Genomic DNA, 22,358 nt, shown 5'->3' on the forward strand with positions numbered 1-22,358 from the left:
CGGCGGGGCGGCAACGCCTCCAGTGCCCGGGCCTGGGCGGGAAAGCCCGACTGGGGAGACGGTGACGGGATGGGCCCCAGGGGGACGGTCACCGTCCCGAAGGAGATGCGTTTAGCTTTTTGCTCCGTGATCGCTGTGTCTGAGTGTCACTCTCGGATCTGACGAGGACGTTCTTCCTGGCAGGTGCCGCTGAGGGGCTGAGAGACGCGGCCCCTGGGGGGTGGTGCTGCGGCGGGAACGGAGGCTGCGGCACCCGGCTGGTGGTCTTGGGCGGAACGCGCGGTGCCCTGAGTTAGGACAAACGGCACAAGAGGAGCTCATGGGCCTGAGCCTGCACGGGGATGTCCTCTGTGTGGTTTATTCCCGAGTGCGCACCGACCCGGCCTCTGGCGCTGGACCTGACTGGCCACTGAGCTTTGCAGACGGGGCTGCAGAAGGGTGACACAAACCTTCCGGAGCGCGGAAACTCCCGCGTGGGGCTGCCTCCCCGCCAAGCACAGGCGATGTTGACGGAACAACTTCAGGGCGGAGGAAGCACCTGTTTTCCTCTCATCCTGATTTGGTTCTGGACTCACAGGGATCAGGATGGCGAAGCTTCCAAAGGCAGAAACCTGGCCCACTTGTCTCAGTGGGTTAAGCGAGTGACTTGATCTGGGCTCAGGACATGGTCCCAGAGTCATCGGCTCAAGCCCTGTGTGGGGCTCTGTGCCGACCGTGAGGAGCCTGCCTGGGACTCTCTCTCTCCCTCTCCTTCTGGCCCCTCCCCCAGCTACTCTCTCTCTCTCTCTAAAAAAAAAAAAAAGAAAAGAAAAGAAACCATCATAAAACAAAACACAGGCCAGTGGCCTGGTTGGACTAGGGGTGGAGTCTCGCCTTGGCCTCTCCCGGCCACCTGCCTCCCTGTGTGGCGGTGACTGGGGGGCGGGGTTGCTGTCAACGGGGGACCCCTGCATCCCCGAGACACACCCACAGGGAAGGAAGGGCAGCAAGAAACCCAGAACCGGAGACGTGAAGGCGGGCCAGCCCATGGGGAGCTCTCCTTTCTGGCTGCCTTCTTGAATTCTGTGACACCTGGGATGAGGTTTGCCTACAAAGCCCGGGGCACCCGAAGTGGCAGCCATGGTCTGGGGACTTCGTTCTGCTCAGGTTCGGACGGAACCCAGGGGCTGCCCTCCTGCTCACATTCCAGGCAGCGGAAAGGATGACAGGGGGAAAGGCAAAGGGCAGGCTCCTTGAAGAGATCTCCTGCTGGGCCCACGGAGCTTCCTTTGATTAGATGGGTAGTTACTTGTCAAGAATGTAATCCTCGGGCTGGAACAGAAGCTGCGTGGTGCCACCCTTGACATTCGCATCCAGTAAGGGGCCTGCTAGTGAGGGGAAGGGGGGATGGGCGTCTGGGTGGGCACTGGCAGCCTCCCGCGCACTCCTGAGTCCTTTCTGCCCCTCCCTCCCCTCCCCCCTCCCTCATTTAGCCATTCAGGGTCTGGGGCTGAGGGGGTCCTGCGGGTGGATGCAGGCCACGGGGGAGGACGGGGGGCGCCCAGGGATACTTGTCAGTGCTTAGGGGGCCCCCACACACGATGGGTGCTCAGAAAATGGTCGGGCATGACGTCTGCGGTGGGGCTTGCAGTCAAGGGCGGACGCTGGTTTGTGGTGAGCCCTGGCGGCACTGACGCCCCGGCGCCTCCCCTGCAGGCAGCAGGGAGAACACGCCCCCACTGCCCTTGCGGGGCTCATTGTCTGGGGGCCCGGGGCCTGGGCAGTCAGCACGGGAGCGGGGGTCTGGGTGCCGTGGTGGTGCAGGGGAGGGCGGCGGACGCCCAGGCGCGGGGAGGACACGTTTCGGGTGGATTGGCAGGTGACGAGGGAGACCCCGAGTCCCCAGACAGCGAAACGGGGCACCTGGGAAGGAGGGAGACTGGCAAGGCGGGTGCTGTTTGCTGGGACCCCGCTCTGAGCCCGTCGCCTCACGAACGAACCCCTCTGTCCTCCTTCCAGAAGCGTTTGCCAGAAGAAAGAAGACCTCCCTTTGGTTCGTGGGGTCTCTGCTGCTGGCGTCCGCCTGTATCCTGGCCATCGGCCTCGCCGCCACCACCAGGACAGAGAACGTGACTGTAGGGGGCTACTACCCAGGGGTCATTGTGAGTGCGGCCGCCCCGGGTTGTGCGGGAGGGCTGCACGGTGGCGGCACAGGCCACGTCGGGCTCGTGGCCGGCAGAGTCTGCCCCTCCAGGGCCCTGGGCGGGTAGCGGCTGCTGGTCGTCCGGCCTTGACGGGGCCTCGAGCAGGCAGGCCAGCAGGGCTGTGGGCCCGGACAGGGGCGGGAGGAGGGGGCGCAGGGAACCAGCTCCGCGAGAGCGCACCGACCACAGCTCTGATCCAGTCCTGCAAGGACGCCCCCGTGGGGGCGGGGGTGTTCATCGCTCCATCTCGTGGGGGTGGCAGCAGAGGGCGATGTCCACCACTCATTTCAGATTTCAGCACCGACGGGGACAGCCTAGTCAGATGTGGCAAGAAGGGCCACCCAAATCCAGAATTATCAAGGAGATGTTTTGAGCGAGGAATTCACGTCCCCTGTTGTGAGCGGTAGAATTTTCCCCAAGGGCCCCCACTGGACAGGAGTCTGTGGACGGACCTTTATCAGCTTTATGCCCTTAAAATGCATAAATGAGCTGCTGTGTCAAAAATGCTAAATAGAGATTTTTTTTAAAAAATGAAGTTCTGGGGCGCCTGGGTGGCTTAGTCGGTTGAGCGTCCGACTTTCGCTTAGGTCATGATCTCGCGGTTCGTGGGTTCGAGCCCCGCGTCGGGCTCTGTGCTGCCAGCTCAGAGCCTGGAGCCTGTTTCAGTCTGTGACTCCCTCTCTCTCTGACCCTCCCCTGCTCACCCTGTCTCTTTCTCTCTCTCCTAGAAATAAATAAAACATTAAAAAAAAAAAATGAAGTTCTTTTAATCACATTACTCTCAAAGTATCAAGATAAGTAATAATATTGGTAACATTTTTAGCAAGGATGTAAAGGTTTTGACATTAAATATTTATTTGACAAATATTTGACATGAAATATTTAAAAATATTTCGTGTATATTGTTCACTTCATCTCTAAAAATTTTTTTTAAGTTTATTTATTTGTTTTGAGAGAGAGAGAGGGAGAGAGTGTGGGAGGCGGGGGTGGGGCAGAGACAGGGAGAGAGAATCTCAAGCAGGCTCTGTGGTGTCAGCGCAGAGCCCAACACGGGGCTCCATCCCACGACCCGGGGACCGTGACCTGAGCCGAGATCAAGAGTCGGGTGCTTAACCACCTAAGCCACCCAGGCACCCCCACTTCATCTTTATATTAATACTTAATTTTCATTTTTCTGTTTTTTGTCTGTGTTTTATAAAACTTACACGATCTACCTGTGGATTGCTTAAGAGCAAACACATAAATAGTGTGTGCAGAAGGTTTATCAGTAAAAAGTTAAGAACTGCCACTATGTTGGGACCCCACTTTTCTGCCGGGTGTTGTGGGGGGACCCCGGGTGTGGGCCAGGGCTGGGAGGACCCGGGTCAAGGCTCTGACGGAGCCAGGTTCCCGGGCAGCGGCTGGTTCTGAAGGTGAACTGCGGAGGCCAGGTGAAATTCACCTGAAGAACATGCGGGTAGAAGTCGCTTCTGTGGCCCTCGCGTCGCACGCGGACACGGCAGAGAGGCTCTCAGGACGGAACTTGGAGGCTCCGAGCGCTTCCACCTTCTTGGAAAGAGGATGGGAGTCGGTGAAACTTAACAGAAACCCTTTAATAGGGTCGTGTCGGCCTGGAGTTCCGGTGTTTTTGAGCTGTGGATCTGGACATGAAGAAAACGTTCATCTTTCCTCCTTGAGAATTCTTAAATTATTGCCGGAAACTTCCTCTGTGCACAGGTGTCCATCTCCACAGACACCGTCACAGATGCAGTCTTCTGTAGCCATAAGGAGGTCGGACTTTCACGCATTACTTTTAACACCGTGGCCTTGAGCATCCACGGCGGTGCCGCCCACGCTCAGACAGGCCCACGGCGGTGGGGCTCGCCTGGCCAGCCTCTCACCTCCGTCGTCCCTTGTCCCCGTCACTCAAGCCGAGGGAACTACGCTCAGTGGAGGGATCCAGCCCCGTCCTGGAGCCCTCATTTTGAGGGCAGGGGCCAGGAGCTGAGGCTTCTCCAGGACGGACAGAGCCTGTCACTGTGCTTCCCCTGCTGGAGCCTCCTTCCTCCTCTACCCGCCCCTCCCCACAGCCACCTGTCTGCCAGCTCACCTGTGAGTGCCGTCAGCCACGTCTGTGGGCGCCTGGTCCCCACATCTTCCCCGGGGAGCCAGCCTCTGACTGGGGCTGCTGCCTGGCGTGGGGGAAACGAGCAGGGAGCCCCACCCTCTGGGTTACCGCGAAGGGGCTGTCCTGGGGCTGGAGGTGAGGGCCACGTGCTACCCTCTTCTTCTGTGACCAAGAGTCACGTTTCGGCAGCTTCTGCTCTGACCACCAGCTTTGCTGGAGCCGGAGATGCCCACACACACAGGCATGAGCTTGCGGGGCGCCAGGTGGTGAAGGTGGGTGGGGGAGGGGCAACTGGCCGGCTTTGCCCCTTGGATAAAACGTTTCCTGGGGGGGCAGCCTCCGATTTGCTGCTACCCCCCCCCCCATGCTAGGGCCGCGGCGTGCTAACCTCCCTGCACTGGGCTCGGTGTGCTAACCGGGCACCTTCTCCCTGTTCTCCCTTCCCCGCCAGCTGGGCTTCGGAGCCTTCCTCGGGATGATTGGCATCAACCTGGTGGAGAACAGAAGGCAAATGGTAAGAATGTGCTTGCTTCTGCACATGTGGTTTCCTAGGGAAGCCCCGGCCCCAGGCCAGCACTAGGATAGGGGCTGGGTTCCCCAGGCTGTGCACTGTGCAACTCTGGCTCGGGGCTCGGGGCTCCCTTCACAATGAGTCTAAGTGAGCGTTGCGTCTAGGATCGTAGGCTACAGCCTGCAACCTCACGCGGTGGTCCTGGCAGCTGAAGCTGCGGCACAGGAAGAGTTTAGGGTGTGGGCTGGGTTGGGGTTAGCAAATTAAATGATGATGTATAGGCTCCCGCAGGCCGCGGAGAGAGGGCAGGAAAAGGGCAAAGCACGAGGGCCCAGCTCACAGGGCTTGACAGAGAGGAGACCCCGCCTGTCCTGGCCGCCGGCTCCAGGGGGTCGAACACCAACCTTGATAGGTTTTACGAACGTGGTGTTTTCAGGAATGATCTCAATTCGGCGTCTGTTTGCTGGTGCTTTGGGGACGCAGCTCCAAGAATAAGCGGTTGATTTTGCCAGTTCACCGAGGCGGCTGGTTTTGAATTTGATGGGTGTTCAGAGGGGGTTTGGGGCCACGTGGCCATTTCGGACTCGTCTCTAATGCGTGCCTGGACTGGCTTCATCCTACTTATTCCCAAATGTGCAGTCACCTGCCCTGGGGTCTTCCCTGTGTGAGGGCCTGTAGTAGGACGGCTCGTGTCCCCCATTCCCTGGCCGAGAGGGGAGGTCCGTGGCTTGGCTGTGGTGGCCACTGTCGTAAGCACAGGGGGTGAGAAAGCGGGCCCTGGGGCAGGCGCCTGGCTGGGGGAGGGTGCTCCTGGGATGGGGCGGGGGGGGGGGNCCACACTCCTGCCACGTCCCAGGCGGTGCGCGGCCCCCCCTCCTTGCCTGGCTGCTGCTGGGGTGGGGGCTGGGAGGGCAGCCCTGGGCTCCTGGAAGCCCCGCCTCCTGGTGGCCTCCAGAATCCAGACGGAGCCCTGAAGGTGGTGCCCTTGAGAGTCTTGCCAAGGTCCTTCTGTGCCCGCGGGAAAAGCGATTTCCTTCCTGTCCCCATGGGAGGTCAGGGATTTGAAGCTGCCTGGAGCCGTCAGGCGCTAAGCTTGTTCTCTTCAGAAAACGCTGTTTGGGGAGAGGGGCTCCTGGCAGGGGTGGGGAGAGGCTGGAACCCCGCTGNGGTTTCCCTCCCGCCCCGCCCCTGCCTCTGTGACCCCTCCCTGCCTGCTCTCCCATCCTGCTGAGGCCGCTGTCAATGCTTCGCGCCTACAAATCGAGAGCCTCCTGACCTGGTTTTGTAGGCGGTTCCCCGAAGGGCAGAGCCAGCTGTGAGGCCGTGAAGCTGGCGGCTGGGTGGCGGCCACGTGGCATGCAGGCCACCCTCGTGGGTGGTGAGGACCCAGTTTGCCCGGGGACGCCTGTTTCTTTCCCTTTTAAAAAGAGTTTTACTGACGCAATTCACCCAGTTGACGTGTAAAGTTCAGCGACGTTAGCACACAGCGGGTATGTGCCCCCACCCGCCACCAGCCAATCTGAGGACATTTGCATCTTTCCAACCAGAAACCACCCCTCAGTCCCCCACGTCCAGCCCTCGACAACCGCTAACCCGCTCTCGGTCTGGACGTGTGTGCAGGGACCAGCCGCGCCCTCACTCGGCATAATGCTTTCCAGGCGGCCCGTGTCAGGACCTCACTGCTTTGTGGTGGAGTCACGTTCTGCGGATGGAGGGAGCACATCTTGTGTCCACTGGCCAATGCTGGTCACTGGGGACGCTGCCGCCTAGGGCTTTGTGACGAGTGTGAACGCGGGGACGAGTGTGCACGCCAGGCATCCTCCTAGGAGTGGAATTCTGCATCCTAGGGCGGTCGTTGGGGGAAGTGCCAGACCGTCACGGAGGCTGCACCATTTCCGCCCCCACCAGCGCTAGGGGTTCCAGTGTCCCAGTCCGTATGCCCGCCCGCCGGGTGGGGACGGCCTGGTGTCTCACTGTGGCAGTTCCTTGGTGACTAGTGATGTTGGGCTTCTTTTCAGGTGCTTGTTGGCCTTTTCTCCGTCTCTTTTCAGACACATGTCTATTCAAATCCCCTGCTGATTTTTAAGTTGGGTGACTTGCCGTCCTATCATTCAGTGGTCGGAGGATTTGTATCCTCCAGAGGCAAGTCCTTCGGAGGCACGTACCGCCTCCCTTCACCTTCCTGACGCGGCTTTGAGCACAGAAGCTTGTGGTTTCGCTGAAGCCCCAGGTGTGTTTTCTCTCTCGTTGCCTGTGCTGTTGGTCTAAGAATCTTGCGCCGGTTCCAGGATCATGAAGATTTACCCCTATGTTTTCTGACTTTTGTCACTTACATTTAAGTCTTTGGTCCATTTCAAGTCAATGTTTGCGTATGGTGTGAGACCGGGGTCCACATTCCCCCTTCTGCTGTGGCCGCTCCGCTGTCCCCGCACCCGTTGCTCTGAACCATCTCGAAGCCTTGTCGGCCACCCCGCGGCCCCAGGCGCATGCTGTGCCTTCCTCCACGGCCGGGTCTTCGTGTCCGTGCGCACGGTCTCAGCTACTGTTGTTTTGTGGTGAGTTTGAAACCAGAACATGAGTTCCCTTAACTTGGTTCCTCTTTTTCACGACGGTTCTGATTCTTCTCTGTCTTTGCAATTTCACACGAGTGTTAGAATCAGCTTGCCGATTTCTGTGGGGGGTCAGCTGGGTTCTGGTGGAGACTGCGCTCAATCTGTACGTCCGCTGTGGGAGTGTATCTGGCTTAACGATGTTAAGTGTCCTGACCCATGAACGTGCGATGTTTTCCGTTTTTTAGATCTTCTTTCACTGCCCTCAACAGTGTTTTGTTGTGTTAAGTGTCTAAGTTTTGTGCTTCTTTTGTTAAGTTTATTCCTAAATATTTTATTATTTTTGAGGGTATTATGAATAGAATTTTTTCCCTAACTTCGTTTTTGGATTATGCATTACAGGGGTGTAAAAATACATTTTTTTACAAGATTTTGTATAAGATTGTTCATCTTGTACCTGTAGCTCTGTTGAACTCATTCATTTGCTCTAATAGTTTCAAGTGGGTCCCTTGGGATTCTCCATCTTAGATCGTGTCACCCACCGAAAGACACAGTTCTGCTCCTTCCTGTCCAGTCTGGATGCAGGAGGTCTTTTTCGGAGGCTTTGGTAAGAGGAGACCGTGTGGGGCCCAGCTCACCTGCTGGCCTCCCTGCAGAAGGCGGCCCCCAGCTTCCCAGACCAGAGCCTGCGGCCGGGAGTCGTCCGTGATGTATGTACAACCCCACTGCTCCTGGTGAGGAGGGGGCTCGTCCAGAGTGACTGTAGGACGAGCGCGCTGCACTCTAATGTTTGACTTCATGATGATGGAAATTGAAACCTCTGTCCACCACTAGGAGTGGTGTGATCTTGGGAAACTTACTTGATCCTTCTGGGCCTCAGTTTCCCCGTTTCCAGGGCTTCTGGGAGCACCCACGTGAGGATATTCAGCACAGCCGGAGCGGGTGTCCCGGAGAGGCAGCCATTGTCACCACGGTTCTTGAGCAGCCGGGCAGGGTTGCTTCCAAAGGAGTCTGTAAATAGCAAGCTGAGAAAATGTCAGCAAAAGAGAGAGTGCATTTCAAGTGCATCTGCATATGTAGGGATGCTTTCTTCTTTCTTGATTAAAAAAAAATTTTTTTTTTATGATAGGAAATTTAGGGGCACCTGGATGGCTCAGTCAGTTAAGCATCTGACTCTTGATTTTGTCTCAGGTCATGATCTCATGGTTTGTGAATTCCAGCCCCGTGTTGGGCTCTGTGATGACAGCCTGGAGCCTGCTTCAGATTCTGTGTCTCCCTCTCTCTCTGCCCCTCCCCTGCTCGCACTCTGTCTCTCTTTCCCTCTCAAAAATAGATAAATGTTAAAAAATTTTAAACACATACAAACGTAGGCACTAGAGCCCAATGAACCTCATGGCCAGTCTTCTGTTATCTCTTACCCATTTCTTCCCTTCCCACATTATTTTGGAGCAAACACCAGATAGGGCCATTTCATCTGTAAATAGTTTGTTCAGTTTGAGGGGTGGGATCTCATCTTTACAGTGTCTGCACCGTCACCACATCGGCCTCCAGAGAATGTCCCAGAGTGAGTCAGCTTGTCCTACCTTCCCACTGATGGTGAGTCGCTGGCTTCTCTTCACCCGGACGGATGCGTGGACCATCAACTTCAATATCAGCTCCACCATCCACACAGCCCCAGAGGCAGGGGGAAAACTCAGGGGGCCAAGGACAGTGTGCAAACTGCCCATCTGCCTCCGTATGTGTGCACATGGACACACAGAGACAGAGAAACACACACAGACACACATACAGACACACATAGACACGCAGACAGACATGCAGGCACACAGACAACACGCAGACACACACAGACGCACAGACACCCACGCAGACACGGCCGAGACCCTGCCATCCTGGCACGTGGTATAAAAACATCCGCTGCACTAACGGGTCCGCCGGGAACCAGCGGTGGAGGAACATTCTCTGCATGGGTAGGGCACCAGGCGGCCGTCTGCCTGGGCCGGAGGGAGCCCGCGCTCCTGTGCTGCGGGGTCCCGGCTGGGTACCCCCTCCTCTCCTGCTTTGCTTCTGCTTTGGGTCGACGTCGGGGACCCTCGGCAGCCTTAGGGGGAGTGTCCAGCCCCTCACCTCCTCACACAGAAGCTGAGGCGGCCTGTGCCCCCCAGGCCCGCCTGGAAGGGGTGTGGGGAGGAAGGACCCTAAGCCCTCGCTGCATCAGAGGTGCCTGGACACAGACATAGGGAGCCACGCACGGGGTGTCAGAGGGCGAGCCCTCCCCACAGCGTCTTACTGGCCACGGGCCACACTCCAGGGACAGGAATTCACGGCCTCTTCACCCTTCTCCTCTCAAACTCCTGGGGCCACGCCTGCGGGGTCGGAAGGGCTAGGGCCCTGGGTGACACCTTCCCTGGGACAAAGATGCCACCACCCACACCCCCAGGGTCTGATCGGTCTCGGGAGAAGGGAGGCGGGAGAGGTGAGCAGAGCCACGGGAACGACCACCCTCCCTGCCGTCTGGCTGACTGCAGCTTTGTCGGGGGAAAATGCGTCCAGTTCTGCTTTCTACGCACCGCGGTTGGAGGCCTGTGAGAGTTAGTGCCGGGCACGCGGGAAGCTGGCTCGGCGGCTGTGATCGCACACAGACTGTGCTTGGCGGGTGGCCCTGTCGTCCTGAGGCCCCACCAGGGCCCGCCCTGCCCTGTCACTTGCTGGCAGGTGAACCCCGTGGGCTGTCACCGCGGAGGCCGCCTCCGTCACGGCCTTGCGTCCGGCACGCAGCCTCCTGTTCCTTCTGCCCAGGAATCCAGGCAGTGGGGGCCGGGGGGTCCTCCGGGCGAGCGGGCTGGTGTGAAACACGGCGTAGTTCATGGCACTGCCCAGAGCCGTCGCACCGGGGCCGCGAGCGCCGCGTGCAGGGGGTGGTTCCCAGGCCGGGGGCGCGGGGAGCCCGCGAGTGTGGGGAAGCGCTGTGCTCTGCCCTCGTCCTCTGTGACTTGCGCTCACTGGTCCTGGGGGCCTATGTCTAGTGAGCGCTGCTTATGCGGCCGAGTCCACGCAGAGGAGAATTCTAGCAGGGCCAGAGCTCCCGGGCGCCCGTCTGCTGAGCGTCCCGGCCCTGTGTGGGCGCTGTCATCCGCCCATCTCCCTCCCAGGAACATCGAGCGCACACTCTAGGCACGCGGGCGGNTCCGCGGCTGGAATGCAAGTGGGCCGAGCGGAGCGCCCCAGGCGCTCTCCCTGCGCTCTCCCTGCAGCTGCGGGCGGGGCTGCCCCACGGGTCCGGGTCCGTTGACCTCACCTCTGCCCCAGGCCCTGGACCCGCTGCCTCTCTCCCTGCGCACGGCAGGGAGGCCATCTGGTCCTTTGTTGGAGGTTGTCGGCTACTGATTCAATCTTCTCCTTTGTATGGTCTGTGGAAACTTTCTATTTCTTCTGGGGTCAATGTTGGTAATTCGTGGGCTTCTCGGAACTTGTTCATCTAGACGATCAACTTTGTTGGTGCACAGAAGCTCCTAGTATTTTCTTACAATCCTTTTAATTTCTGTAAAGTTGGTAATTACGTCCCCAAATGTATTTCTGATTTTAGTCATTTGCTTTTCCTCTCTTGTTTTCTTAGTTTAGCTATAGATCGGTCAACTTTGTTGCTGTTTTCAAAGAACCAACTTCCAAGTACATTGACTTTCTTTCCCCCTGTGTCTTTTAACTCTGCGTTAGCCTTTATCACCCCTTCTTTTCTGGCTCTGGGTTCACTTGCTCTCCTTTTTCTAGTTCTTTAGGGCAGAAGACAGTTGACCCGAGACCCGTCTCCTTCCGTGCGTGTCTACCTGTGTCTCGCAGGGCCTCAGCTACACCCGGGGTGGGGCTCTGGTGTGCTCCCTTCCACCCCATTTACCTCGAACCCGTGCGGTCCCCCGGTGACTACTTCGACCCACTGGTTGTTTAAGGGTGTGATGTTTGGTTTCCACATATTTGGATTTTGTTTTTCCATCCGTGATTAATTTCTACCCCATCCATGTGTTTGGGAAGAGGAAGGTATGGACGGCGGGGGTGTGGACGGAGGACACATGACGTCCAGCCTGGAGTCACGGGGGAGGCAGGGTGGTGCACGGTGACGCGCCCTGGGGCCTGCCGTAGAAACCCCAGGTGACGGATAGCTCAGGAGTCCTGGCTCCCTGCCTGGGCTGCCAGGACTGCCTCAGGGCTCCCTGGTGAGGGCCTGGTGACATTCTCCTTGGTAGACGGCGTCCCCACCAGCCTCGCTGACGTGACACTCCTGGGCGTCGGACTGCGCCCCTCCCCCGGCACTGGCGGCCACCCTTTTCCTGCTCCTTTTCATTAACGCCCCCTCCGCAGATGCAGGCAACTCCCCCGACAGTGGGCCCGATGGCTCCGCCCCTCCTGTGTCCCTTCTACACCAGCCCCTGCCCTGCACCCGGCCTCACCCTGCTCATCACCCGCCTGGGTCACTGTCACCAGGAGTAACTGTCCCCTTTCTACCTGCCCCAGTTCAGCCCCCACAGCCGGAGGGCTCTCATGCCCCAGGGCGGCCCTTCTCAGACCCTCCTGAGGGCCCCACCGCCCCAGGGGACCCCGACTCCCTTGCTCCCTTGGCGGCCCTGTGTCACTGGGTCTGTCTCCTCCCTGGATGAGAGGCCTGTCCACTCGGTGACAACCTTCCCACCTGGTGACAAGCTCACACCCACTTTTTTCTTGCTTTCCCGTGTTATCAACAGGACCTTATCAATTGGCATTTGGTTTCTCACCTGCCTTCCTTGTTGCGAGGTAAACTCGAGCCCTGCGGAGATGTGAAGGTGACCTTCCCCCTTCCCAGGGGCAGGGCGGTGAGGTCTGTCCCCTTCTGTCCCTGCGGCACTAACAGCTTCCGCGTGAAGTCTGTCTGTGTGGCAGCCTCACGCAGAATGGAGAGTGCTGTGGCTTGTGTGCCCCCCCAGACGTGATGGGCTCTGACAGACCAGAGACCCACACGGCATCTCCAGGAGAGCTCTTCTGCTCCCGAGTTCCAGCCCGAAAGTTGGAGGAGAGAAGGTCCAATGTCTTTCCCACCATGGTCTCCTGGACCTTGGGGCTGATGCCTCAGGGGTTCTCAGGCAGCGCCACCCCCGCGATCACACTAGGACTTGATTTACCATGTGCGTGTGGTCACATTAGCACTTGGCCTGCCGCACGCATGTGGTCATGTTAGCACCTGACCTACTGCGTGCCTGTGGTCATGTTAGCACTTGGCCTGCCACACGCGTGTGGTCACTTTAGCACCTGACCTACTGCGTGCCTGTGGTCACGTTAGCACTGAATGTTCATTTTCAGGGGTAGTGGGTAGCAAGACAAGGCCAGTTGAAAGGTGATGAGGACATTCGAATGCTGGGGACAGTTTGTATAGGACCAAGAGAATGTGTGTATGAGTCTAGTAATTGAAGGCAGTCAAGCAATGCCAGAGGACACTGGGCACGTCCTCTGCTTCTGTGAAGTTCTGGATGAATCAGGTGGGGGTGTCCGGGGAGGTCCCTGGCTGTCTGGGACTCTGGTGAAGCCACCGCTGGGTCAGAGCTGGTTCCGTGGCCAGGAGGTGGAGTGTGATGTTCTCTGAGGGGCCATTGAGTTGGTTCATGATGAGCTTGCTGGGACAGCAGTCCCCACAATGTTTTGCGTGCACATGCACGGTCAGAGAAGTAGCAGGGCCACTTCTGGAAGCTTCTCAGGCAACTGGCAAGTGCTTGGTGGATGCCCTGGGCTAGCGCCAGAGCTGGAAGGTGGCACACAGTGCACAGGGCAGGCAGACACCCACTTCTGACCACGCACCCTGCCGGGCTCCAGGAGAGTCATTAGCAGACAGCCCAGCTCCTTGGGACACCAGAGGTGGCTCAGGGGACTGGTGGGGGACAAGGGAGGCAGCTGTGGGAGAGGGAAGGGCGTCACGGAACAGGAGGTCACGCCATGGGCCGTGTGGACCCTCTGCAGCCCAGGCTGCCTGGGACCCCAGAGCACTGTGGGCCGTGGAGCTCGGCCTCGGGGACAAAGCAGAAGCATTTGCTGGAGGAGCCGCTCTCCCCCCTATTGGACTCATGTCAGCGTCGGACCCCTTGCTGAGGTCACGGGCCACTCGGGAGGTCTGGCGGAGGGGCAGGTGTGCGACGTGCCCAGCCCTCCCTGCAGCTGACGATAATGTCACGGATGTCAGGACCAGGAGGGACACATGTGCTAAGTGACTCGGGCTCTAAGGTGATCCTGTTCATCTTTGAGCCTGTTTTTCGCTGGCTTCCTGACTGGGGATTCTGCTCAAGGGGACTCGCAGGTATCGAGGGGCAGGGACTGACTGCCCCCAGCCTCGGGTCAGGCCAATGGGAGGGAGCCGAGCTGGGCAAGGGCAAGGGCGCCCCCTGGGGGCCACAGGACCGTCAAAACTTGAAGACGCAGCAGCCAAATTAGACACAAGCTTTTCATTTTTGGGGGGAAAGCGAGGTGCCAGGAAATTTGAAAGCTGCCGTCTGAATCTGTTGTATATGTTTTAATGCGTTTTTCCACAACAGCAATACACATGCAGGGGAGTTCCATCAGTAGTTTCTGCAAACGATGTTCACACACCCATCCTTCCACCTGTGCGCGGTGGCTTCTGCGTCCCCGGCAGAACGAAGGAGGTGCTTTTCCCTTTGGCTGCCTTCATGGTGGGCATGGCAGGGAGACGGCCCCTGCCTGGTCTCGCTCCCTCCCCACCCCCCCCCCCACACACACACACACACTGGAGGAACTTGCCTTGTGTTTCCAGGGCCTTCAGCGCGCCCTCGGGGTAAGGCGAGTCCTCCCTGCCTGTGCCCCAGGGTCCTGAGTCGATGCGGGTGGCCTGCCTCAGGGTAGGTTCTCCTCGCTGGAGGCGCCATGGTCTGGTTGTTGCTGAGTCAACGGGCTGGGAAATTGTGCAGAACAGCGGGTTTAAACTGGCGGGCTCTGCGGTTTAGCTCTCTGCTGTGCAGGTGAACAGGCAGGGCTCTCTGCACGCCTCCCCTCCGAGTCACACGTCCTGTCGCTTCCTCATAAAATGTCACAGGTGTGAGGCCATGGGGAACAGCCAAGGACCCCTGTGGGTTTTGTTACATCTGCCCGCGGCACCAGTGAGGCAGGCCGCCAGGAGGCGCTGCGGGAATGAGTCCCAGCTGACCCCTCTGACTCCAGGTGTGGAAACTGAGGACCAGACGGGCACCAGTTCTGAGACCCCAAAGGACTTGGGCAAAGGCCCCATTTGCAATGTCAGGGGCCCGTTTCCACTGGGTACTGCTGGGGTTGCAGTCCAGGGAAGCCCAAAGCTGGCCCACCTCCGTGTGCCGGGGGACGGCAGCCGTGGGGGGTGGGCCCGGCACCACACCGCACTGAACCTTGAACGTCAAGCCAGCTCCCTGTGCTTTGTTGAACAAAATAACTCAGGTCAACAAGGATGGAGAGGGAGTCGGCTGCGTGGAACAGCGGCCTCTGGGCCCGACCACACTGTCCACAAGCAGCTCAAACACGTGGAAAGAAGCACCCCGAGTGACTTGGGGAGCCTGTTTCCCAGGCTGGAGACTCCAAGAACTACTCGCAAACACGGTGTGTGTTTACAGCTTGCCGTTCACAGGGGGTGGGAGTTCCAGGTTGCTTTATGCAGAGTCTGGAACCCAGTAACTAAATACACACATGGAGGGTCCTGTGGGCGGGGTTCTTGCTGCTGGAGAGGAGTTGCAGGTGAGGAGGGCGTTGCTGTGGTTTTGACGGTGACAATACTTGGGGAATCTCAGGGGAATGGCAGCCGGGAATTCTTTGGACTATTTTTGCTACCTGTTTTGGTAAGTTTACAATTATTTCACAAAAAGATTTTAAAAATGTAAAGAAATGGCCGACAAAGGTAGAAAGGTTTCCTTAGCTGGCTGAGAGAGAGGTGGTCGGAAATAGCAACGAGCCTGCTGTGCCCAGCACACTGGTGACGGTGACTCTTCTAGAAGGTTAACAGGAAGTGTCACTTGGGTTTAAGGAGGGACGAAGCCGTTGGAGTGAAAACTGGCCAAGCCTCTGTATGGACGAGGCGGCGATCTCAGACTGTCAGGTGCCCAGACCGGAACGTGTCCTGTCTGACGTGTGGGGTCTTGTGCAGAGACACCCACACAGGAGCCAGATTCGTACACGGATCCTATTTAGGGTCACTGCGGCAGAGTTTGTAATAGCAAGAAGCTACAGACGGGCTAATAGTCTGATTATTCAGGAGGCGTGTGCGGAGGACCTAGGGGCCCAAATCTCCCACCGCAGCTCGGATGAACCTGCCAGAACACAGCCCGCAGGCCGGGCTGAGCCACGGGGCGGGCAGGAACGGCCGTGAGCCCGGGCGGTGGGGTGGGACTCGGGTGGCTTGCGTCTGAGCACGGGGTCGGGAGCACGTAACGCCCACTCGCTTCTCTGCCCTCTGCCCCAGCTGGTCGCGGCCATCGTCTTCATCAGCTTCGGCGTGGTGGCGGCCTTCTGCTGCGCCATCGTGGACGGCGTGTTTGCTGCTCGGCACATAGTGAGTGTCCTTTCCTCCATTTTGTTCTCCATCACTGTCGGGGCTTGAAAACACCTACAGAATCAAAATTTCATGGCAAAGCACTCCGCTCACTGACCTGGATCCCCTTTCCCCGTGTCCGCCAACCGCTGTCGCTCCTTTTCTGGCTTTTCCTCATTCCCTGCAAATTGACCCAGCACATGCACACATGCAGGTGCATGCACACATGCACACACTCATGGGCAAACACACACGTGTGTATGCACACTCATGGGGAAACACACACACACTGATGATCACACACATGCATATACTGATGCACACACACACACATGCTCATGTACGTGCACACACACATGTGTAGAGGGTACATGCACACACTCACATGGACATACACATGCACACACTCGTAGGTACACATGCACTTGTGCGTGCACACTCATGCATGCACACACACGGGCACTCACGTGCACACACTCACAGAGCACACACATATATGCACTCATGGGCACACATGCATGCATGCTCATGTGCGTGTGTATGGGCACACTTGTGGGCACACATGCACACACAAGTACACATGCATGCGTGCACTCACTCATGCACACTCATGCATGCACACAGTCATAGGTACACAGTGCACTCACACACTCATGTGCATGCACCTGTGCACGCACTTACACACATGCACACATTTATGTACACGCGCAGGCACCAGCATCAGCACCTCAGATGGAAATCAGGATTTTCAACTTCCTACATGACTCCCTCACCCACGTCTCTGAAACCTGCTGCCTGAGCACTTCCCAGAGACCTTAGTTCAAACACGTGTCTTGAGAGATTGTGACAGCATTTTCTCGCTGATGCTGTAGCTGTGGGACCCTTGATGCCCACTTTACCTCTGTGTGGACACCGAGGTGGACATCGCTTAGGGCAGGGCCGCACAGACACCTGCCTTGCGACCCGGGATCTCCGGCTTGTGCGAGCAGGTTCCGAGTGAAGGAGGTCCGGGCAACGGGATGAGGAGTGCAGAAACACTCGAGTACGCTAACGTCGGTCAAGGTCAAGCACAAACATAGAATCCCTTGTCCAGTTGCCCAGGACATTTTCCTGACCGTTGCGTCTGTTTAGAAAAGCTTTGTTACAACGTCAGGAAATGGCTCTTGTTTCAAGCTGGGCAGATGGAACCGAGGATTTTGTCCACGAGCCTGGGAGCCGAGCGGAGGCAGCGTTACACCCTCGGCTGAGGCCTGACCTGTCCTCTGCCCATGTTTCTTTCCAAACAAGACACCAGTCACGGGTGGATGCCTTTGACCTTGGACTCTGGGCTCGGGAGGCGGCGGGGCCAGTGCTGGCTCAGCCTCTGCAGGGCGAGCCGTCCACCTTCCTGGCGCCCTGTCCTGCTAGAGGCTGGTTGTTCCCCCAGAACCCCGACGCGCCTATGGCCTGGGGGCAAGGGGCTGGGAGGGGACACACCGCCATTCCTTCTGCCCGGCTGCCTCGAGCTCGCCCGTCAGCGCGCGTGAGCCCCGCGATGGTGCTGTCACTGAGTGCCGTGTCCCCACAAATTCTCATGTCGAGACCTTGTCTCCGGGGGACGGTGTTCGGGGCGCAGCTTAGGGAGGTCACGAGGTGGAGCGTTTGTACAGGCTTGTGGTACATCCCGGCCCCTCCTCGTGGGCGAGCCCACGCTGCCCCTGAACCCAGAAGGGGGGTCCCACCAGACACTGATCTGGCAGGTCCCCCCCGACGCTGGACTTCCAGTCACCACACTGTGAGAAACAAATTGTTTATTGTTTACCCCCTCTGCCCCCCGCCCCCCGCCAGTTTACAGTATTTTTGTTGTGACAGCTCACGTGGACTAACAGAGTTTGGTACAAGAGTGGGGGTACAGTATTTGGTACAGAATTTACCGCCTGGGGGCTCCCCACGGCTGAGCAAAGCCCCTGGCTGGGCCGTAGGGGAAGTGACCTGCTTCAGGCTCTGTGGCATGTGGTTTGTGTTGTCAGATGCAGGGGTGGGAAGAGCGAGACAGAGAACATCACGGCCCACTGCCCAGGAGAGCCATGGCCTGCACAGGTCGCCAGGCGCCTGCGGGGTCCCGAGTGGCCCTGGACCGTGAGGACCAGCTGGTGCCTAGAAGGGGCAGAGGACAGAGCCCCGTGGTCGTCCCTCCTGGGTGTTCATCATTTGTTAGGTCTTTACACTTACAGCACTTTTTAGGGGTTTCTATATGCACACTTTGTCCCCGACTTTTGCTTCTTGTTTTTTATTTTTGGAAAGAATACTTGAACTGTGAGTCCCTGACCAGTATTTGCTGGCACGCTTCCGGCACTCTGCCTGGTTAGAACAGAAAGTGTGTCCTTTGATCCGAATCCACTTTCCCTTCCTGAGCCTGTTGCTGACATCAGCAAGTTGTTGGACAGCTGCACCTGACCTTCTGCAATGCCATCAGGCCAGCGGCATCAACCAGGTCGCCCTGTGCCAGGACGCGGGATGGGTGGGCAGCCTGCCTCCTGGGGCTCCAAACCTGCTGGCCGGGGCTGACTGTCCCAAGGCCTTCGGAGGAGGAAGCCCCGTGTGTGCCCTCAGAGTGCGGCTCTGTGAGGAGTGCCTGGGAGACGGGTGTTGGTCGGCTTCGTGACGAGTCGGTCAGTTTAGAAAAGTCTAGTAGACTGTGCTCCTCAACAGGGGCTCCTCCTCGGGGTGGACAGAGGGCTGAGTGGCGTCCGGCCGGGACCGGCCACACGTTTGTGCTGGTCACTCTGTCCCAGGTAAGCGTTTCCTGGGTAATGAGGGCTGTTCGCGCAGTGACATCTTGTGCAAAGAGTGAATTCTCGTTTTCTCCTGCATGTCGGCGGGCCCAGGCCAGCAGCCGGCAGGGCAGGGGCGGGGATGTGCGATGCTGTGGAGGACAGCGCCCCTCACAGGGCGGAGGGCGGAGTGCACCCTGGGGAGGTCAGGCAGGCTTTTCCGCTGGGGGCTTCAGAGCCCGGGCGGGCATGAGGCGCCCTCCTGCGCCCGGCTCCCCGCTCCGCAGGCCTTGGCGGGTCAGCACACCCCTCTGCCCACTAAGCCAGGTGCCACTGCCCCGGAGGCCACAGAGCCTGCGTGGAAGCGTTCCGAGGGCAAATATTCCCCTTCTCTAAGTGCGTGTTCTCTTCTTTCTAAAAATGCACAATTAACATCTTCTGAGAAGAAGGCGTGATGATCCCGTTGTGCGTGAGTGTCCTCCGCTTCCAGGAAGGGCAGGGAGCCCTGAGAGGCAGCCACCGGGTCCTGCGACCCAGCAAGTGGCAGCCGGAGACCTGCACTCGACCCCCTTGGGCACAGGCCCAGAGCCACCACCAGAGGGGAAAGTGGAGCCCCGCAGCAGCGAGGCGTCTGGCGTGGCAAGGCCTCCGACCCTGGGCCTGCGTCATGACCCAGAAGCGGCTGTCGGCACCGCCACACGCAGCCTTCGAGCTCGTCCGTACGGAGCAGCGAGACACAGAGGCAGCGGCTTAGAAATGAGGGCAAATAAAGTGGAAATTTAGCAGCAGGACTTCTGAGCCATGGCACCCCGCTGCCCCCCCGCCCCCCGGCCTGCCTGAGTCCTGCCCGCCCTGCACGCGTCCTGAGGAAGAGGGCGCTCCACGGCCTTGACCTTGGAGGCAGGCAGCACGTTTCCCCCGAGGGCCAACACCGGGGACTCTCTCTGACTCCTGCTGGTCCTGAGGGCGTCTGTTTCCCTGGGAGCTTCCAGCAAGAACCGCCTCCCCGGGCAGCGCAGGCTCAGCCTTCCCGCCGTCGGAAGAGGCAGCAGTGACGCAGGAAGGGGCCAAAGGGCTTGTGCCTGAGGTCAGCCCCGGGAGCTTCCAGTGCCTGGGCCCACCCACCGCCTGACGCCAGCCAGCCGCACGCCCGAGGCCCCGAACCCACGCTGAGAGGGCCCCTCAGCCACGGAGTCCAGCGGACGTGGGGTCCGCCCCACTTGTAAGGGGGGTGATGCTTCTGTCCGGAGGAGGGTGGGTGTTGAGGACGAAATAGTCATCGGTGCCTAGTAGGGCCGCGTGAAGGAACACGTGGGAGAGAAAGTCCCTTCAAAACCGCTTGCGTCCCGAGGAGGGGACCTCCGTGCAGCTGCGGGCGAGCAGGGGGAGTGGGACTCGTGGAAGCAGTTCGTCTCTGTGGCCGAGGTGTGAACGGCACCAGCTGTGTCCAGGCTTTCGTGTTCCAAACCGGCTGGAGGCTTGTGTGGCAGAACGGCCCCCCCGGGGCAGAAGGTCGCCCCTGCTGGAGGAGCTGTCAGCAAGCAGCCCACCATGTCTACACAGCGGGGCCTCCGGTCAGGCCATCGGGCTGCCAGACTCTTGGTTCTGGCCCGCCACGGGAGCCACGGCAGGTCCTGGGGTCAGCGGCCGTGCGGTTGCCCCAGAGTGCGGTGTTTAGTGCTGGTTGGGGGCACCCTCAGGGACTGGCCACACTGCACTGACAGTAAGGGGCGCGGCGCCCTTTCCTTCCGGGTGGCCCCACCTCCTCCGTTCACAGCTGCCCACCAAGGTCCCACCCTGGCAGGCGCGCTACGGGCTGGGCAGTGCCTCCGGCCTGTGGCCACGTGGCCTCTGCCATGGCTACTTAGTTCAGCTGTGGCAGCACAACAGCAGCCACGGACGATACGTGGACGAATGAGCACGGCTCTGTGCCAATAAAACTTTATTTACAGAATCAGGTGGCGGGTCAGGCCTGGCCCGAAGGCCGCAGTGTCCCCTACTGGAGACACCTGGGGTGTTAACCGAGCTTGAGTGACTTAGAGTCTGATATCATATGTGGAGGGTCTTAATGCTAATTTACGTGGAACAGTCAAGAAATAAAAACCATGTCATAATGATCTTTTTTTTTTTAGGTTTATTCATTTATTTTGAGAGAGAGAGAAGGAAGGCAGAGAGAGGGGAGAGAGAGAGGCTCCCAAGCAGACTCTGCACTGTCAGCACAGAGCCCGACATGGGGCTGGAACCCAGACCCCGAGATCATGACCTGAGCTGAGACCAAGAGTCGGACGCTCAACCGACTGAACCAGCCCGGTGCCTCTCGGTGGTCTTTCTGAACACCCACTGCCCATCTTCCTGGGCCAGAATGACGCTGGCTCTGGGCTCTCTCTGACCCCAGAGAAACACTGTTTCCAGTGTGATCATAAATTTGAAAACTAAGTCTTGTGGCAGGTGGGACTGAAATAGTCACAGTTGTATTTAATTCAAACTATTAAGAACCTTTTCATCCTGATTGGACACTGAAGGTCAGACAGAAAACGAACCAGGCCTCTGGTGCTTCTGTGTCAGGAAGAGGATTTACTGCAAAGCCCAAGTCTTACACCCGTTCTCCGTGGCTGATTTGATGTGGCGCCGAGCCAGGAGCCGCTGCGGCCTGAGCGTCTGTGTCCCCAGCGCCCACGTGTGGCAGCCTGAGCAGGCAGGCCTTTGGGAGGAGGTCAGGGCCAGATGAGGCCCCTGTGGTGCGATTAGTGTCCGTATAGACACCAGAGCCTGCGGCCTGCGCGGTGAGGCCTGGGCGGGGAGAGGCCGGCACCCGCGCTCGGGCCATCGCCACGGGCTGTCAGAACCGCCGTCCGCCGTGGAACCCTCCCGTCCGTGCTGTTTGCTACTGGGCCCAGCAGATGGAAGCAGCAGCGACGGCGGGAGGTGCTCCCCCTGGCCGGTGGCCAGGCCTCGAGTGGGGACTCAGCCCCGGACAGGGTGGCCCGTGCGTCTGGACCTTCCAGCAAGGCCACGGTGCGGAGTCAGAACGGGTGTTTCCACGTGGCTGTGGCTGAGGGAGGGCGCCGTCTAGCAGGGCTGGCAGGTGCCGCTGTCACAGGGTGCTGCTGGTGCCCGTGAGCCAGTGGGACCCTGAGCCGAAGCTGCTGGAATGAGGCCCTGTGGGTTGACAGCCGACAGGCATGGGCCGAGCGGACTGGGCAGGCGCCTGGGGAGGGCTCAGGGGTGGCGGCCCGCCCCTCACCACGGGGCCTCGGGGCACCAGACCCTCGGACCCTGTCCCCTGCATGCCCCACCCACGCCCATCTGCTGTGCTCTGTGCCCGTCTCCCTCGGGCCGCTCAGCATGTCCAGACGGGCCGGTGTGCAGCGGCCCCGTCCTTACCCGTCGCTGCAGTGCCGTCCCTGGTGGTTTCTGGGCTCATCTTAGGTCAGGGATGGGAGGGTGCCGGGAAGTAAGGTGCGAGGCCCTGCTGCACACCTTACTGATCACGTGGGCGCCTGGGCCCCTCGCCGTTATCAGCCAGAGCAGTTCCAGGTGCTTTGTCACTGTCACTTACGGGTGTGCCTCCACTGGTCAGCTGGGGGCGGGGACTGTGTCTAACCCTGGTACCGCCAGGGTCCGGCTCCGCGTCTGCTCCGTGAATGCTGGGCACAGGCTTGTGGATGGAAAGTTAAACAGGGCCATAGGTGGGTGTTTATGGAGTGGTTGGGGGATGGGGGGAGGGACGGGGGCGG

The 22,358-nt window shown here is 59.1% G+C and overlaps 1 protein-coding gene across 2 annotated transcripts in view; it reads left to right on the forward strand.

Annotated features, from left to right (window-relative positions):
* Positions 1–22,358, forward strand: part of TMEM255B (transmembrane protein 255B) — a 35,657-nt gene that overhangs the window by 4,067 nt on the left and 9,232 nt on the right. The window contains exons 2-4 of one of the 2 annotated variants that reach the window (XM_077753998.1): positions 1,999–2,141; positions 4,742–4,804; positions 15,800–15,889. In XM_077753998.1, coding sequence (XP_077610124.1) covers positions 1,999–2,141; positions 4,742–4,804; positions 15,800–15,889 — 296 coding nt within the window. The remainder of the gene's footprint in view (positions 1–1,998; positions 2,142–4,741; positions 4,805–15,799; positions 15,890–22,358) is intronic. The other variant, XM_077753999.1, reaches the window with a different exon arrangement.

The sequence above is a fragment of the Crocuta crocuta genome, unplaced genomic scaffold, assembly GCF_008692635.1.
Source record: "Crocuta crocuta isolate KB4526 unplaced genomic scaffold, BGI_CrCroc_1.0 scaffold31, whole genome shotgun sequence".
Classification (NCBI taxonomy): domain Eukaryota; kingdom Metazoa; phylum Chordata; class Mammalia; order Carnivora; family Hyaenidae; genus Crocuta; species Crocuta crocuta.